Below are 13,092 nucleotides of genomic sequence, written 5' to 3'. Positions count from 1 at the left end.
TTCCTGCAAGAACTGTGACCCACTGGCATTGGCTGTGAATGAGTTAAGTGAATGAACAAGAGAGCTGCTGATTTTTGGACTTCTCCTAATTTGGGTCGGTCATTTTTCCTTCCTCCTACTGTGTGTTCCTCAATCCTCCTCAGCTCTTCAGTTATAATCCTCTTCATGACCAATGTCAGCAGCTTAGCATGGTGCAGAAGAAGGCCACGTAGTGTGAATTGTGCTTTTCCTAGCAGTGTTTTAAAACTGTAATTCTACCATTACAATTGTTTAAAAAGGCAGATACAGTCACATAAATTCAAATTCAGAAGATGCTCATAAAGTTTGTAAAAATAATACAGCCCCATTTTGGAGGATGACGGATAAAAGCAAAACATATTTATTTCCAGAACTGTGAGAAAGATGTAATGCCATTACAACAGGACACTGTGATAGTTCAGGGACAGATGGGTTAATTCGGTCTCACAGGGGAGAAGGAGAGTCATAAGTACCTAGGGTAGGAAGGAAAGTCCTGCAGAGGAGGAAGACGCTGCTGACAGACAAGATGAAGGGTTGTTTCAGGGATATGCTGAGCACCAACGAGAACTCAAGTGCAAAATCTCACCCTGTGCCTAACAGCCCTGACACTGGGGTTTTGTGACTCATTTCAACCCATTTCACTCAGGGCACAATTGAGTGTTTCTGTGTCACCCATCAGAAGGATGCTCCTTGCCCATACCATCCCCTGTCACTTTGCAGGTAACAGTAGCACAGTCATTAGCTGCTTCCTACCCCAGCTGCTGGGGCTCCTGCCGTTTTCGCTGGTACTCCATAAAACTCTCAGTGGATCTACCATCTTGAGATATTATTACTTGAAGTAACATCACCACATCTACACAACATTGACATCTGATCTCTGTGGTTGCTTTGTCCTAGGACAATCCCCCCAAATGACTTGTGCAAGGGAGGCAAGAAGCTCAGTAGTCCATGAACATCTTCCTTCACAAATGTGTTAATATCCTTACCTTTTCTTCACTGGAACTGTCAGCACCCTTAATCCTGCCATCAGTTCTGGGGCTGAACCCTTGCTCCTTGCCCTGGTACTTACCCTCTCCCCTGGGCATAAGACATGGCAACAGCTTCCTACGGTGTTTAAGTTGGTGCATGGCTGTGACATCACAGGGATGTGTGCCTGGAAGTACTCCCCTCTCCACCCTTACTGAGGGTTTCACTTGTGGTCAGGTAGCAATGTTCAGGAACAACTTGTCAGGTGCAGGAACATGGGCTCTTACCTCCACCACCAGGCTGGTCGATTCCTAGTATGGTCCCTTTACTACATGTGCTACTTAATGATCTGTGACTGTCAGTGCCTTGGTCCTGGGCAGCTGTCTTCTCAGAGAGCCAACACTGAATGCCTGAGAAGGGTGGGAAAAGGAGGGGTGAAAGAGCGAAGTGGTCTCTTCCTTCCCAGCTCAGGTTCGTTTTGTTTGCCTTGAACTCTCTCTCAGTGTGGTGGGCTGCTTATTGCAACTTCATTCCCCTTTTCTCCTGCACTGGCTTGCCAGGACAACAGGAAATACCTGACAGGGAGCAGGGAACCTGGTGACACACGCTGCTGTTTCTTCTGCTGTGACCTGAGACAGCACCTTTCCACTACGGGCCGAGTTCAGGGAATCGCAGATGTGACTGATTTTAAGATGTAGGCCCTTAGCTGTTACAAACTGTGTCAGATTCCTGATAAATTCTAGACTGCAATTTAATGCAACTTTTCAGAGGTTATTCTGTGGCTATGCATACTCAGCCTTTGCTATTTTAACTCCCTAGGGAAGAAAACCACGTCCCAACCACTTGCCACGTTACAACTCTGTTAGCTGATCAGAGGCCATTATGATGAAAAAGGTTATGGGCCCAATTCCCAGCTAGTTCATAAGATTGTCCTGCCCCACAGCTGTGTTCTGGTAACACCTTTAAATAAAGAACAAGACATTTCTGTAAGCACTGAAGTACTGCTCTCCTATCTCTTCCCCTTGCAAACCCTGTTTTCTACCAGCATGTCTTGTGTGCACTGATTCTTCTCCCCTCAGACTGTGATTAAATGTCCTCATCCCCAAACTTACTGTCTGCAGTGCCTTTTGCCTGGCCTCACAGTCTGGACAAGAACACGCTGGAAACAAGCAGCCTTGTGCTGCTGTTCTGAAGCCTACGAGCATGCAAAATTGCTGTGTCCTCCTCATTTTACACGAACGCTGTACACGAACGCTGTCCTGGAAGCAGATCCTGCAACACTCCCACTTGTTCTGCTCAGCCATGGGTATCTGTGCAAGAGAAGGAAGGGAGAGGAGAGGCTTCTAGTTTGCAATACACAGGATTCCTTTCATACGAGGCATAGATAGTCCTCAGGATAGAGCAGTTTTCCCTCTCATGGGGATCAAAACCTCCCTGAACTCCTCTGCAGGCATGTCAGGCCCCTCCTACAGCGGCTCTCCCTGCAGAAACCAGGCATTCAGCAGCTGGACCTTGCAGCACTGAACTTTTAACCCACTGCATTTCACTCACAGCTGTCTGTATTTTACCAATAATTTGTTAGGAAGAAAGAAACTGAATCTCCTGAAGCAATTTAGATCAATTCTCCGCCCAATACTGTTCATTGTTTGACTACCGGTCTTTTCCCAAGATAAGTTATGTATAAAGTACAACTATACAAATTTAAAAAGAAAGAAAAGCCTTGAGATGAACGAAATAATTGTCTTTTCTGTGAGCACACAGTCCAAGGAGGTGATACATTACAAAGGATTAATAACACCCTCAAGAAACAGTAAAGTTAATCTTTGAAACAATGAAATCCAGATTTAATATACAACTCTAGGAGACAGATGTTTATTTTTCTGAACTGTGTCCTGGGAGCCCATTTTCAGAAAATGGAATTAATCCAATTCTTCTAGGTATGTGTATAGTGTATATTCAAGACCCAGCGAACGGACATTTTCAGCCTGTGAAATATTCAGTGTTCCTTACTCACATTAAAAAGGCAAACACATGAAAGCATTGGGTTCCTTTCTGTTCAGAACAAATACCATCTTCTTGTGCACTCCTAAATAGAAAACATCATTACAAAAAGCCACCAGGAGGCAGCATTATTATTTGTGCTATAAAAGGACACCCACAACAATAAAGTAATTAAAAAAAAAATCGCCCCCTCCCAAATCTTCAACCTGATATTTAGCAAGTGTATTCTCCCCACCCTCCTTCTCCTCACTGTGCTTTATACACTGATCTCTCTTCTTATCTCTATACCTGAAATTAGTACCAATCCCACTGCTGTCAAAGAGCTTACTGCAGGCGCACTGTTAAAATGGAAGTCAAACTGATTTCTGGAATAGCACTTAGTGGAAAAAATGAGTAAACAAAGTAAGTAGAAGTGATATGACAAAATATAAAACCTCCCAACAGACTAAACCACTTCTGCTTCCTCTGAGGTTTACCAAAACATTCCAAACCTCTGAGCTATCTCATAACTATTTTTGTTTATGAATACATAGCAAAATGCCACCCAAAAGGAAGCAATGAATTTTTTACAGAAAGAGGAGTACTCTGTTGCTCCTTCAACAGGCAGTACCTCCTGGCTCACCGCCACATCAGCGCTGCTGCTACAGGTCTGGCTCGCAACTATGCTGCCCCTGGCACAGAACCAGAGAAATGATCCAGCTCGGTGTTTCACGACCCGTGAAAGTTAGAAGTTGTCTCCTCTCCTCCACCCCCTTGGTCCCTCTTTTCTCCTGGAATAAAGGACTGTTTTTAGATGTGGCTCAGCACAGGTTAAGACAGCCTAAAAATCATTACAGTCATATATGAAAGCTTTTAAACTGGTAAAATATTTTATATCCTAACAACTTTAGTGCCATTTCAAGGTTTGGAACTCTATACATACAATAACTGTTCTTATAGCATCTTTTGTTACAGGCTGAGCATATGAAAAATAGTCAGGTAGCTATAGAAATGTGCAAAGTGCCTGAAACATTTCTAAATATGGACCTACAAATACAAGGTATGTGCAAAATCTATCAACAAAGTACAGCATAAACAGTGTGTAATCAGGTTCTCAGGAAAGGTAGTTAAGAACTAACCAAAAGACAAAACAAGAAAGCAAACACTCCTATTTTCAAACTGCAAATTTGGCTCGTAAGAGAGTGTATTCTGTGTGTTTGACTTCTTAATCCAAACAGACGCTACACATTTTTGCAATGCAAAAGTAACAACTGTGAAATTAAAACGCAAGCACAAGCATCATGTCAGCAGAAATCACAAATTTATTAATCCTTAAATATATCAATCATTTACCATTATGGCAAGAGATATGTACACTGTGTCCCATGGTAAACTGCAGTGTTCCAAAATGACAGAAGTGTATAATTCAGTTGTGGTGGAGAGAACAAATCACAATTTCCTCACGTCTTGGTGTGGAAGACAAACTTGGTCTACAGTAATACGTCAACACCACATGCTATGTTAGAAGTATAAAAAAAAAAACACCCTACACCTAATTTGTTAATTTTAAATACAGTTATGCCACTTACAGCCGCTTCACCAAAAAAAAAAAAAAAAAAAAGAGAAAAAAAATGAGGCCATTACTTTTTTCACAGATCCCATTGGCAGGTTAATATGGCTCAACACATTTATTGTAGATGCTTATTTTAAATATATATTGTTTAAAATCATGTAGTAATTATCAGAGAAGCTTAAGTCCATCTACCATACATCCACTAGTAACAACATCAAAATGTGTAAGAACTGCTTTTGATTAGTAACCAACACATAAAGGTGAAATTATACAAATTAGGAAGCTTTTCCATTTTAAAAACTTCAGGCTGCCGAGTTGTAAATTTTTGACTGCTAAAAAGAACATTGATTGAGATACCATGCACTATACAGCACTGCAGAAAACAGTTAGCCCTGTTGGTAACAGAACAATGAACAAAAAAAAAAAAAAAAAAGAAGTAACTGATCCCTGTATTTTTCTATTAAAAATGGAAGGGAATAAACCTATATGCTTGCAAGGATATATTTTCACAGCGACATAAGGGAAGCAAAAACAGTCCCTGTTACAAAGTCTGTGTTCTGAACTGACACTGGGAATCTTTTTCTATTCTTCCATTTTAATCCTCAAAAACTGCCCCTTCAATCATCACTTAGTTCCTTACAACTTTTAATTTTGCTTAATCATCCTACAGAAATTTTCAGCTAGCATAGTGAGAAAGCAAAGGTAAAGACTCAAAAGAAAAAAAGAAGCTGCTTGCTTGCCAAAACATCAACAGTTAATTCTGAATTGACCAAGCCAGCAAAGGATGAGATTTTTCCAGTTTACACAGACTAATAAACTAAGAAGGCTTCAGCTGGTACAAAGCCAAGATATTATCACTTCCACATTTATCAGCGATTTCATCCATCTACATGCTGTAATAAAAATCTGTTTTACAGTAACAGAGCTGCCAGCGGAAATCCTAACCATTCCTACCAGAACCAAAGTAAAATCCAGGGACTCAGGGGAAAAGGAAGAGTCAAAAAACAGTTCTTAAAAAAAGAGGGTAAAATGTACTTTTTCTTTTTTTTTTTTGTTGCTTTTTTCTTTTTTTTTTTTTAAATAAACAGAAGTTTTTAAAGTTATCTGTCAAAACTTGGCATAAATGGAGAAAGTGACAAATGTATTCTGTATCTACTGCTATCAAATATTTATTTTGTCTTTTATGCCTTGTTATTCTCTATTTGCATGGAACATCACCTTTGTTGAAATGTTAACAGTGTACAGATGGAGTATACAGCAACATGGTGCATCACAAATGTGTTACATGAAGAACCTTCACAACTTCATGCACTCAGAAACATGCATGAAGAGAACGGGATGGCCAAGATGGTAATCAACCAGGTGCGTTGGGTACAGAAAATGCAAGAGTGGCACCGCTGATATTTTTAGCTAGGAGGAAGGAGAAAAAAAACAGATTGCCATTACTGAAGTAGCATCACCATCAGATAACAATACATGCTCAAGTGTTAGCCAATACTATTAAAGAAAAAAATCTTCCCTGGATTATTTAATACAATATTGTGAGGAAAATCAAGTGGAAAAAACCAAAACAACAAATGCCAGGCAAAGCATTCTTTTATTTTTCAAACCACTTTACAGACACTGTCAATCTTTACAACATGCCAGAGAGGCTGTTAAAATAAAAAAGGGAAACTGAGGCAGGAAGCCAAAGTGCCTTAATCAACTTCTCAAAGGAGAGAGGGCAGAATTCAGATGAGAATCTGTTTAAACTACTTCCTTTACACACAGACACTGCCACAGATTGAGATTCTCATAAAACATTGAACCAAGTAGCAAGGAAGAATCAGATGTCAATTACATGCAAGACATGCTAGAGCCATATGCCAAGAGAAAATTAAAGAAAAGGAATGTGTAAGCAGGTAGTTAACTAACTCAGCTTATAATATAATTTGTATTACCGTAGCATCTAGAGGCCGAAGTCATGACTGGGATCCCGCTGTGCTAGGCACTGCACAAACACAGAACAAACTCTTAAGTCTTCCTGCTGTTTAGTATTTCACTTACAAAAATGTAAGAAGGTGTAAGGTGTGATAAATGAGGGAATATAAGCCTGGGACCCTCAGGTCTGGGACCCTCAGGTCTGAATTTAGGTTTGGAAGTCAGTTTTAGGTCCAACAGCCCTTTGACTGCCTGTATCATGCAGGTCCCCTCTTCATGTATATGCAGACACAGCTCTGCAGAAACACATCAGCACAAGTTCTTAAGAACAAGGAATACAGAGAGAGATTTCCTACCATCAGTCATATCACTCAAATAGAGAGAAACAAGGGACAAGACAGAAATCAAAGTTTGTCTGGTCTGATTCAAAGCAAAAAATACAAATAAAGTTTATTTATAAACCAAATATACATTTTTGCTCATTTTCATTTCCAAATAAGTTATCTGCCATAAGGAAACATTTCCATATACCTATAGCTACCAACGAGCTCAGTTCTCTCCTTAGATTTATGCACACTCATCACTGTAGTCCTGAAAACAAATACGCTACTGTGCTTGCAGCAACTGATTTGACACAGTCTAGGATACTATGTTTGCAAAAGCAAATCACAGCTATAATTGCTTTTGGAAGTTTATTAGATTTGTGATTCTTCTTCAGACATTATGTGCAAGATTTTTTTTTGCTATGGAAGTGCCATTATTAACTACTGTGCATTTGTAAGAATTAAATAAATAGCTGTAGACTGTATACATTTCAAATACAAGAAAAGAAACAAAGGATAATCTGGAACAACATTTTAATTAAATTTCTTCTGAAGTTTTCCAAAATTGAGTTATTAGTACTCTGCTGCTCTGATTGGGAAAAGTAAAGGTGAAGTTCAAGACAGTCTAAAAGATGGTCAGAATAGGCTGCAGAAGGCGAGTTCTGGCATGGCACTACATGGGAATCTACCAGTTAAACTTGAGAAGATGAGGATTGAGGGAAGAATACGTAAAATCACAAAAAGAAAAATGACAATGCTTGGGCTGAAAGGGGAACTATCAGCCTACAGGAGACTCTCCAGCCTTTGCCAATGACCTGAGCATAAGCGGTACAACTGATTTCATGTACTATTCTTACACTTAGGTGGAAGGAACTATAAATACAAGGGAAAATAGGAATATTGTGCAAGAAGACCCAAATAACCTTGAGGACTAGGTAACCCAGAAATATTACATGTAATAATAGGAAGTGCAAAGCTGCACACTCAGGAAAGTTTCTGTATAGTCATTGGTTGGAAATGACAGTTGAGGATAAATACACGGCTGTGCTAGATGATCTGCAAATGCGATGCAGATGACAAAATCATGCCAGAACATACATAGCAGGTGTGGCATTCTCAACAGCTAAAAGAAAGACATTGGGAAGTTAAATTAAGTCCTGACCATAATTGTATGCAGGATTTCAGAAGAACTCAAGCTAATGAAAAGACAAACCTCAAACCAAAAAAGACAGTGAGGAGCTTATATTAAGGTAGCCAGGAAAAAGGAAGATGCTATCGAACAAAGCCAACCAAGTTAGCATTGTTTATTTACCCTACGAGAACAGGGGTACCAGAATCAGCCTTCATACAAAACAGCTCATGTCTGCATACCGATCCCCAATACAGGAGAACAATGATGAAATAAGAATCATCAAGGACACAATGAATACGACTACACTTAGACTGGAAAGTAAGGCTTCTAACCAGCAAATGAATGCTATTTTAGAACAGTGATATGAGCAAGTCCAAAAAAGCCCTCTGAGTTCAAGGTAAGGATTAGGTAAAGGATTTATGTGACACTGCTGCCAGTGCTACAGAGGGTCCACGTATCTAGGGCTATATTGCAATCTTGGAGCATCTCTCCTTAAGCCTAAGCCATGCTCTAAGGCTTTGAGCCGCTACTCCTCCTCTGTGACCTTTTCAGCTTGGATACAACACTCTCGCAATCCTGAAATCTCCTCTGTCTGACCCCATAGGCTCAGAACACCCACTGACATAGACACAATCCTGCAGTCTGAAAAAAACTACCTCTCAGCTTTTTCTCCTTCCATTCTTAGCAGTCGTATAAAACCTTACCTTTACTAGAGAGCAGGAGCAGCCGTAAAGAACTGACATTACACGAGTCCTAAATACTGCCACTGCTTCTGTAAGGCAAATCCCAGATCTCTATGAATGACTGCATTCCCTTGAAACGTGCAGTGTGAAGGGTCAGGAGTTTCTCTGTGGCAGCTAGATGCACAGTGCCTGCCCTTTATATTCCAGAGAAACTACCTCTGACAAATGTCCGTAGAAGCAGCGTGTGTCCCAGCACGCAGCAGCCCATCACACATGTACACGTTACAAGAACAAAGTACTGAGGCTCCTGTTACAACACTGTGCCTCAAAAAAAAAGCTGCAGAAGGTATTCAGTATATCTCTATACTGGAATAATTATTATAGAATTTGCCCAATAATTCCTGTAATCTTCCATTAAAATAGTAATATGATGGCTATTTTGTTGCCTTCTGCTGTTGGTGTCCGAGTGTCATAAATTACCTTTTTTTCTTTAGGATTGTTTCCTACAAATTTAGTTAAGCTAAAAAAAAAAAAAAGTCACCTCCCCCCTAAAAAAACCCTTCTTAAAAAAAGAGGGAAAACAAAACCTCCAAGGAAAAGATTAAATAATTTTCCAGTCCAATTCATGCCACTCTGCTATGAACACTGAATGTGCAGGATGCACTGGGACAGGTGAACCTGTTTCACTTATGCTTTTTGGCTCTAGACATAGCCAGGTCAGACACCTTGACAAAAAACTCTGTAACATCAAAAACCTGCATAACACTGCATTTCACGAAAATGTAACTACTCCTTCAATATTATCTGCTTAAACACTGTCAGTGCAGCTGGAATGTGAAAATCAAAGGACGACGCAGTTCCTGCTTCCATTGGTTTAACATTTTAAAATAAAATATAAATCTTCATTCTATCATGTTCCTAACTTGATAAAGTATTATTTCATATGGCAGAATAGTGTCACAAGCAGTAAATTATGGAACATGATGTCACTGGAAAGATGAAATCTAAGCCCTTATCATCCACACCGGGAAATTCAGCCACTACCCACATGAAGACACACCACACAAATGTCATTATATCCTATACAGAGGGCTTGCACCTGAACCAAGGCCCATACCAGTACTGTCTGATTTGGAAATAGCCTACCTAAGTGAGAAGTCAGTGAGGCTGGGCTCTGAGGGACACGGCAGCATTACTGATGGCTACAAGCAGAAGAAAAGCAAAGGACTTGAGCAGAACCTCTTGAAGAAGCCATGACTCTTTATCTTGTTATCGCAGCTATGAGCGTGTTGTCATTTCCACTGCAGAAAATCTGGCTCAAGGAATTCACGTTTGTGCGTGCTGAGTCACGGCATGACTCCGAGGGTACGAGAGGGCACGCAAAGATGACCAAATGAACAAAAGAGAAAAATGATGATGGAAGAGATCTGATGCTTACCCACATAGATGTCAAAACTATCAGACTGTTTGGCAGTTAAGCAAGGAGTGTGGGAAGAGGTAAGAATGCGATAGATACTTGTATGACTTAATTTACAAAGTAAATACGTAAACTGGCTCAAAATCAACTTGCAGTGAATGTAACCAGGCCTGAATAACCAGAGACGGCTGGAATTCACAATAAATACTACTCAAACTTCAATTTTTCAGAAAAATGATACATTTTTCCTTGAGACTTTCCAGTCAGCTCTAACAGCTCCACGTATCCTATTGCTTTTTATTTTTTCAGGTCTTCCTGAAATTCTGTTTCAGGTTTTCCAATCCTGTTTTGTGTGACTTGGATCAAGCCTTATCTACATTGAAACATTTTTCTGCTCTTCAAGCTGTCAGTTCAGAGACTGAGTTGGATCAGTGGACATGACAGTTGAAAACAACAATAAAAGCATTATTTTAAAAATATTTGCACCAATACTATATGCACACTACTGAATATAATACACACTGCATAAATGACCACAAGAAATTACACCATCAAGAGAACAGTTTCATAATTTTTAAGGCCAAAAGCAGCTATTAGACTATCTGGTCTGACCTACATTGTTTAAGCTTGTGGTCGGAATTGTTTCTTACTTGATAGGTACTGTTGGTGACCCTGAACGGTGGAAGTGAACATTCTGCCATTTCCCATCGCGACGGTGCCAGACCCGCGTTTCTTCTGACTGCATAGTCTTTGGCATCCCACTTCCATCCATGTACTGTGTGAGCCGTATATACGCAATGCAAGCAGCATCGTCACCCACAAGGTGGACATGAGGATTGAGGATAATCGTGTGGATTGGCTTATTACTTTTGGATAAAGCTAGGAAACAAACACACACACACACAAAGGATAAATTAAATTTTCTCTGTGTAAGCCAAAGTAACTCATCTCCCCACCTTACAAAACAAAAACATCAAGCTTAGCAGGTATAAAGTAATAATTATTGTTTACTGATAATCATTACTGACAACTAACTCAAGTACATTGAGAAATGAGCACAGTCACAGCATAATGTTTTCCCCTTTCCTATAAGGAAACCAAACAAATGTTTAACAGTATATATTGTTTAACCCATGTTAAACAATAGACATTGATTAAATAAAGGGGGGACACACACCACCTTGAGCTTCCCAATTCAGTGTTCCCAGTAGTTGAGTTTCACTGCTGTGTCTCTAGCATCTACTGACATTTGCACTTAATGTTTCGGTTAAAATAATTCAGTTTTTAACTTGCTCCTGTGACATATTTTATTAAGTGCTGATATAAATGAAAACGAAAAAGCAGTGGTAATGAAAAGAAACATAATGCTGCTTTGGAAATGGAAGAGAATTTAGGAATACAATAATCCCATTTTATGCTTCAACATTTCTCAAAAATTACTGGATGGGGCGATATCTTAATTTACACTATTTTATTGTCTTTTGAGTCATGTCTGCTGTAAAATGGTTACCTATATTACCTGATCCTCCAAAACTTTATTAAAGCCACTTTATGGGTAATTTTTCTTTCTTAGAGCTAACATGATTAATAGGTATATAGCATACATATTGAGGTTTTAATATATTTTTAAAAATGTATTAAAAATATACATATAAGCATACAGAAACCAATACAAAAGAGACACCTGATCAGAGCCTCAGCAGTACAGACTGAGTGACTACAATGTCTTCCCCAACATATCACACATGCACTGCAAGTGCTAGCTGTTAGCTGCAATCACTGTAATCACATGATTTAGTGACCTTTCTTTTAAGTATACTCACAGCATGATGTTCTCTTTCCCCCAATGGAAAAAAAAACATACGAGAATTACTTATCTACAGTTTGTTTGTTTTTTTCTTTTATATAGCTTGACTATAAACTTTCCTCCGCTATCCAAGGTGCCCTATGATGTGTGAATAAGTGCAGCGGAAATGGAGAAACATATATAGCAGAACTCTGAATGAAAAAATAGCACCTCTTTTCCCTGCCCAAATCAACTAACTCCCAAACAGAAAATGCTGATTGGACCAGAGAAACACAAACACAAGGAACAGATGAAGATTCACAGAGACGAAAAAGGAATGTTTACCATTTTCAAAGTAAAACCGGTGAAAGTCCATCCCTTCTACTAGATTACCCAAAGCTTCAGGTTCAAAAGATGTAAGGCCTGGATCACAGATTTTTCTGTGGAAAAAACAAATTCTGTACTTAACACATGCAATTATGTAACACAATGTTAGAGGGATTACTTTCAAAATTTCCTTGTTCTCATCCAACGTTTTACTTACCTGTGACATCGTACTGGAAAGGAACAGAACTTAAACGGGGAGATAATTCTATTAATTCACATTAATATGTGGTTCTGGTTTCACTGAAATTAGCAATTTTGGCAGCTTACTTCAGATGGACTAGATTTCATATAAATCATCTTTTGACCAAAAGAAAGGCTGCCGAAGATGGCCCCATGAGTCAGTGGTATTACAACTAGGAATTTTTACTTTTAACTCTGACAACTGCTTCTGCACAATACAAAGGGTATTTTTAATGTCTCACACCATTATTTAAGCAAGATTTAATTTTTTTTTTAACTGACAAAATTTAGATAAGAGTTTGGAATAAGTTTCCACTTGACATTCAGACAACAGAGGCTTTAATGATCATGATCCTGTCTTGGCAGAGTAGTACACTGGATTTACACCAGGCACCTCCTCTGAAATTGTCAGCCAGGCTTGTGTAAAGCCAGGGTAAAACAGCAATCAATGTCCTCTGTTTCTTGGGGGCACCTGAGAATTAACTTCAACAATCCATAAATACAAACACACACAATCATATATAAATATGCATATTTACATATACAGTTTGAAATATATCAACTCTCCTCACTCCCTCCAAAATGAGAAAACTTACGTGTAAGCTTCAAAGTCACCGTTGTTGATAGCTTCAATCAACTGCTCAGTAACCTTGATAATCTCCTGCTTACGAGCTAGAGGGAGAGACAAATACAGCTCTTAAAATGGAAGGCAACGTGGAAGGTGACA

General features: G+C 39.3%; 1 protein-coding gene across 1 annotated transcript in view; it reads right to left on the bottom strand.

Annotated features, from left to right (window-relative positions):
* Positions 1-5,617: 5,617 nt before the first annotated feature.
* CAMK2D (calcium/calmodulin-dependent protein kinase II delta) overlaps positions 5,618-13,092 on the bottom strand; it is a gene marked incomplete at its 5' end in the record, with an annotated part of 48,858 nt that continues 41,383 nt past the window's right edge. The window contains 5 exons of the mRNA XM_010082089.1: positions 5,618-5,947; positions 6,478-6,527; positions 10,663-10,891; positions 12,144-12,238; positions 12,962-13,037. Coding sequence (XP_010080391.1) covers positions 6,521-6,527; positions 10,663-10,891; positions 12,144-12,238; positions 12,962-13,037 — 407 coding nt within the window. The remainder of the gene's footprint in view (positions 5,948-6,477; positions 6,528-10,662; positions 10,892-12,143; positions 12,239-12,961; positions 13,038-13,092) is intronic.

This window comes from Pterocles gutturalis, unplaced genomic scaffold (genome assembly GCF_000699245.1).
Source record: "Pterocles gutturalis isolate BGI_N339 unplaced genomic scaffold, ASM69924v1 scaffold14044, whole genome shotgun sequence".
Classification (NCBI taxonomy): Eukaryota; Metazoa; Chordata; class Aves; order Pterocliformes; family Pteroclidae; genus Pterocles; species Pterocles gutturalis.
The sequence above is the reverse complement of the archived record's forward strand: the minus strand, read 5'-3'. Positions and strand labels throughout refer to the sequence as shown.